At 46.0% G+C, this 6449-nt stretch overlaps 1 protein-coding gene across 1 annotated transcript; it reads left to right on the top strand.

The window, feature by feature from the left end:
- The first annotated feature begins 987 nt into the window (after positions 1-987).
- Positions 988-3018, top strand: LOC119333813 (F-box protein At5g07610-like). Its single transcript, XM_037606575.1, has 3 exons — positions 988-1126; positions 1430-1562; positions 1656-3018. Exons 1-3 carry the CDS (start codon positions 988-990, stop codon positions 2779-2781), a joined length of 1398 nt encoding a protein of 465 aa, XP_037462472.1. The 3' UTR covers positions 2782-3018.
- The last annotated feature ends 3431 nt before the right edge of the window (positions 3019-6449 follow it).

The following is a 6449-nucleotide window of genomic DNA, read 5'->3' as shown; positions in this document are numbered from 1 at the left end:
CAATCCAAAGCCACATTTATCTGTCTAGAATAATATAACAGTCTTTTAGGGAATTGTTGGCGAGTGAAAAAAATACATTCCAATTAAAAAGTTTTATGAAACAATTAAAAATATACACCACTTCACATGAAATCTAGAGAACCGTCATTAAATAATAATGTTTGGCTATACGACAAAAACATCAAACATGAAACAACTTGCTTAGATTCTCTGTGGACTTATTAACACATAAGAGCAAACTTTCCTCCTCGCATTTATTTTTTCCAATTATGAAGTATTCAATGTTGAAGTATTGCTTGTATTGTGCATGAAGCATGAAGATACTGGCTCACAAGATAAAGGATTTGCGATGGTTTAAGGTACAGGATATTGCGCACAAAACGTGACTATAGGTTGGATATTTTGCTAACATGCAGATTTAAGGGCCAGCTCCAATATGAAGTACAGGGATAAGTAATGGTGCCTAAGATATCTCTGAATTATATATAGTTCCAGACAGATTCGGCATGCATGTATAGGATATAGCCAAATATGATAGGTCAAGAACATTTTCCTTTGTTTGTATCCGCTAAGGTGTTCCTAAACACAAATTAGGTCGCATATGGACCTAGAACCAGCCGAGGAATCTGAAAGAACTAGCCATATGTTGTGGAAGGCGCTGGTCGCTGATGATCTAGTTAATTAGGCTAGCACAACTACAATCTTCCTACATGAAACAACACATGCATACACAAGAAAAGAAAAAAAAAATCTCTTTGTGTATATTCCTTCTCTCCTTCGCTAGATTCATACAGAGGAGAGCGCGCTGTCCCCCAGGGAGATGTTAGCACAATGTTGTCGTGAGCCGGCCCACCATGGGAGACTTCCACCACCGTTTGGGTTTATCCGGCTTCGGTCTCGACTCTCGACCAATTGATTGTACTTGGTGGCTAGCTGCTCATGAGTCATGACCACGTCACTCGTACTGCAGCTCTGCTTTAGTCGACCATGGCGCTTAGCTGCTTCCTCGATGCTGGCGTTGCACGCCATGCCATTGCCCAACTCCACGAAATGTCGGCAAGAGGGGCTTCATCGTCGATGATGGCAGTAGCAGGGAGGATTTTCCCAGATGATCCTAACAAAACTTGTATGTTACTTATGTTTCCTTTTCATATTAAGAACATATTTATTTACCTGTGCTAGACCCGTAGCAACGCACGGGCGTTTTACTAGTACTTCCTCTGTCTCAAAATAAGTGACTCAACTTTGTACAAAATTTAGCACAAAATTAATGCAAAGTTGAGTCACTTATTTTGGGACGGAAGGTGTATATAATAAAGATTCCTACTTTTATGTTCTTTTTGGGTTGATTTTTAAAGGGGTCTAGTGGAAATGGGACATGTACGGTTTAGCCCAATATACTAATGACGGCCCATTAGCCTCCCCCTAGGTTTAAATCCCCTCCCCCGCCCCCCTAGGTTTCATCACCCCTGCTCCGCGTTTGACGGCGCTGCCGCCGCCAGGTCCACACCGGTGGATCGAGCTCGCCAGTGGGAGGACGGACGCAAATCAACTCGGATCAGGTACGCAGAACAGACATCGCCATGAATCATTGCGACCTTCCTCTCCCTTCTTCACACGATCCCCTGAGACCACTTCTCCATCTCTGTGTGCAGGTCATCCTCTTCTCCTCCCAGCGGCAGCGAGACGGCGGCCGAGAGACTCACCGACGACCTCCTAGTCGAGATACTCTCGCGCGTGCCCGCCAGGTCGCTCTGCCGCTTCAAGTGCGTCTCCAAGCACTGGCTCGGCCTCATCAACGACCGCACCTACCGCCGGAAGCTCCCCCGGACCCTGACCGGCTTCTTCTTCAGGGGCACCACGGAGGAGCAATTGGTACATCCAATTCTTCATTTCACTAATTTATCCGGGAGCCGTGGTCGCACCAGTCTCACCTTCCTGCCCTACGGCCGGAACGCCTTTCTTTTGGACTGCTGCAATGGCCTCCTTCTCTACGGCGTATCTGCCTATGGTGGCAAGCGCCATTACGTCGTGTGCAATCCTGCCACGGAGGAATGGACTGAGTTGCCGCATTGCGACCATGCTGGCTGGGTGGGTATTGTGCACTTAGGTTTTGATCCAGCCGTGTCCCCCCACTTCCATGTGTTTTTGTTGACGGACGAACTAAATGGATTTGGTCTCCCGGGAGTGGACGTCTGTTCATATGTCTATTCATCAGAAACCGGGAGGTGGGTTCATAAGGAGAAGAAATGGTACTGGGATATTGATCTCGTTCGTGTTCACTCAGCTGCATATCTTAATGGTAGTCTGCATTTTTTCGCCGATGTCAATCACTCTACCCTGTGTCTAGCTGCCGACAAGGAGGCGGAAACAATGATATACTCTCGTGTTCCTACTCTGAATGATGGTTTTATGCAGCAGTCACAGGGCTGCTTGTATTATGCTGGTTTTGAAAGAGATGAAAATGATGATCAGGTTGTTCGACTGCTAGTTTATATTCTCGAAGACTATAATAGTAAAGAATGGATAATGAAGCATAGCATTGAAAGTTCACTTCTATTTGGAGGGCGACATGATGTAGACATTGAGGAGGACTTTTGTTGGATTGCAATTCATCCGGAATGTAACTTGATCTTCTTCACGTTGGGCTGGGATAGAACGTTCATGTTCTGTGATATGGATCGTCGGCAACTCAAAGTGATATGCAATCTTGAAAATGTCAATCCACCATATCTGCCATATGTGCCGCTGTATGAAGAGTTACAATCGTTACACAAGTGATGTCAATTATTTGTGCTATATTGTCTATGGAGCATCGGGTTTGGTACGTCTGCTTGGATTTGGTTTGGTCTGTGATTGAATGTTCTGATGTTTTATATGCTTGTAAGTTTGGAGCAATGGTGACTCGTTCTGGGGGCATTGTGGCTGATTTCTCTCAAATGGCTTATTCAAATGTTCAATGTACTTTCTATTGTATGTGCTTATTTGTTATATCAATGGTTCTAGACACCAGAGGATATGATACACTTTGGCTGATTACATTGTCACTTCTTTTGGTGTTGTTAACTTGTCTGATTCAAATAGGTTATGCTGTTAGCATAACATCACAGGCACAATACTGTTGTTTATCAAATAGGAAATATTGTGGATCATAACGTTCATCCTCTTGGTAGACAACTTTTAACATAAAACTGCTCCAGAAAACTAGGAAGTCATCGTCTTTGTGTTTGTGGATTTTGTTCACGTAGGTAGGTTTAAAGAGTTTAAAGTAAGCGATGTCGCCACAGTGCACTTCCCATGTCAGTCATACTATAATGGTCCACATAAACTCCAGTTCAGAACTCTGATGTGTTAAATAAGAGAGGTAATTCAACTTACTGCTGTGGCATTTGCGTACCGGGATGATGTTCATCTTCCAGGACATTCGTGCTGAGAAGGTCATCATGGGAATTGATTGCCTTGAGCTGGAAAACCTTTGGAAAACTAGGTACTGCTATCTTACATGTTCTTATGCAAATTTAGCAGCTTAGTAGGGTGTGCCTGCTTGAATGATGAATCTCGTCCTCTCTCTGACTGGAGTGCCCTGATGCCTTCATGCTTTTAAGTTTGGAGCAATGGTGGTTCGTTCCGCGGGGATTGTCGCTGATTTCCCTGAGACTAATTATTCAAAATATGTGCCTCGTGTGTGAATGCAATCCAACCACAAGGTATTGGGTCGTGGTGCTGGCCTTCGGCTAGGCCACCGGACAATGGCCATTCCGCGGGTATTGTCGCTGATTTCCTTGAGACTAATTATTCAAAATCTGTGCCTCGTGTGTGAATGCAATCCGGCCACAAGGTATTGGGTTGTGGTGCTGGCCTTCGGCTAGGCCACCGGACAATGGCCATTCCACGGGTATTGTCGCTGATTTCCCTGAGACTAATTATTCAAAAACTGTGCCTCGTGTGTGAATGCAATCCAGCCACAAGGTATTGGGTCGTGGTGCTGGCCTTCGGCTAGGCCACCGGACAATGACCTCTGCCCCGAGGAGCTGGCAGGATTCTATGCCAGAACTCCTTCTAATCCATCCCGGCAAACGAACTTGAGACATGCCGAAGCCCGGAAAACTGACCGGAAGAAAAAGCGCGACCATTCGTCTAAGCATCGCCGGGGACTAAAACCATAACCTATCTACTAGCCAGAGCCAAGGCCACCAGGATTCCCCTCCTCGCCATCGACCGCCAGTGTGGCAGCCAAAGTGGAGACGTATCCATAGGCTTGTTGGCGGAGGCAAGGGACAGAAGGTTTTGCCCTAATCGTCTTGCGAGACGGAAAAGAAAACTAAATTTGTTCTTGTTTCATCATAAACCCATTGCTATAGCTCATCTCATGGCATAATGCATTTTTGTTCAGGACTTTTATTCCGCGGCCACAAGGGAGATTGACAACAAGATTTTTTCTTGGAATTATCAAGAGAACTTAGAAGGTTTTTTTTACCTGTGTTAGCTCATTTTTGCGTGTGTCTGTGTGTGAAAAAGTAAGGCAACAAGCTGCTAATGCAGACCAGAGTGATGAATTGTCGAGAGAGCTTCATTGTTCAGCCCATTCGACGACCCACTGAGGGCCTGCTAGCAAGAAAACCAAAGTCCCGAGCCCGTCATAGTTGTAGGCTTCAATCCCCTTCCTCCTCGCTCTACGGCACCACAGGCGCCATCTTCCGCCGCCATGTCCATGCCGGCGGATCGCTCTCGCCCGCGGGAGTAAGTCCACTGTTGGAAATAAACCAAACCTAGTCGCGTACTAGTATGCTACAGCAGTGAATTAGGAGTAGTATAGGTATTAGCCGTGTCCTGTCCTGGTAGCACAAGTTGTAATCACTAATCAGCTCGTCTAGGTTATGTCATCCGAGTAGATGATGAAGTCCTTTGTCAAGTGGCGTTGGGTCTGCTCCCAAGTGTGTATACAAAGTACATAAGTGCTGCAATTTTCTATGTATAGAACCCGTGGATTTGAGAAGAAATAAATGAAAAGAAGGGCACGCCACGTGCCCTTGGCAAAGTTTTTCATGCGCGTGTGTTCTGTTACTTTGATGTGATCTTTCCTGAGGGTGAAAACCAACACGTGTTTCAAGTCGTATCCAGTACGCAGAGCAGCAGTATAAACCATCGCCAACTCCTCCGATCCCCTGGCCTGACCTCTCCTCTTTGTTTGTGCATATCTTCCTCTCCTCCCCACGGGGGCATGACGGCAGAGTGACTCTCCGACGACCTGCTTGTTGAGATACTCTCGCGCGTCCCTGTGAGGTCGGTGTACTGCTTCAAGTGCGTCTCCAAGCACTGGCTCAGCCTTATCGACAACCCCGATAACCACAGGAAGCGCCCTCAAAGTCTAGCTGGCTTCTTCTACACTAGGAGCGACAAAGGGGAGTTGTCTCTAGAATTAGAAGTTTGCTTCGCCAGTGTCTTGCGGAAAGCTGCCCTCCGATCGACACCTCTTTCACCTTTCTTCCCAGCCACGAGCGCATCGATCTACTGGACTGCTGCAATGGCCTCCTTCTATGTCACTGTTGCGATGTCTCCGCTCTGGGTGATGAGTTCTGTTACATCGTGTGCAACCCTGTCACAAAGGAGTGGGTTTTGTTGCCCGATCGCAGCTATGTTAGCAAGGTGGGCATAGTGCGTCTGGGTTTTGATTCGGCCATGTCTTCCCACTTCTATGTGTTTGTGTTGCTAGAGGATGTCGACTTTAATTTCTACCTTGGTAGAGTGGAGGTGTATTCGTCATAAACCAGGAGATAGGATCATAAGGAAGACAAATGGGGCGAAAATATGGAGCTTCTTACTCCTTGGTCGGCCGATGTCTTCCTCAACGGCTGGTTGCATTTTCACGCCTATGGCAAAAGTTCATCTCATTGTCTAGGTGTGGTGGACAAGGAGGAGGAAACATGAGTGAATATCGGTATCCCTGGTCATCTATATGATGGTTTTATTCGGCAGTCATAGGGTCGCCTGCATTATGCCAATTTTGAGAAAGACCAACATTGTGATGTGGTTCGACTAGTTGTCTATGTTCTCAAGGACTATGACAGCAAACAATGGATATTGAAGCATCGTGCTGAAACTTCATACTTACTTGGAGGGACAAATGTTACTGATTCCTATCAGTTTGCTATCCATCCGGTTGATTCCCGTTGGATTGCATTTCATTCGGAATTTAACTTGATCTTCTTCACTGTGGGGTCACCTTCCACATTAATGTGCTACGATACGGTATGGATCATTGACAAGTCAAAGTGGTCTGCCATATGCGCCTTGCTATGCTAATCTTTCAGCCGCGTCTCCCATATGTGCCGTTGTATGCAGATTTATCACTTTTCACCGCACACATGATCTCAATATGAAACTGTTGTTGTCTTTATAAGAAGTGGGTCTCTTATAGGAATGGATTGTTCATGCACTACTGGAAATTT

This window comes from Triticum dicoccoides, chromosome 7A (genome assembly GCF_002162155.2).
Source record: "Triticum dicoccoides isolate Atlit2015 ecotype Zavitan chromosome 7A, WEW_v2.0, whole genome shotgun sequence".
Classification (NCBI taxonomy): Eukaryota; Viridiplantae; Streptophyta; class Magnoliopsida; order Poales; family Poaceae; genus Triticum; species Triticum dicoccoides.
This window is presented reverse-complemented; position numbering and strand designations above follow the sequence as displayed.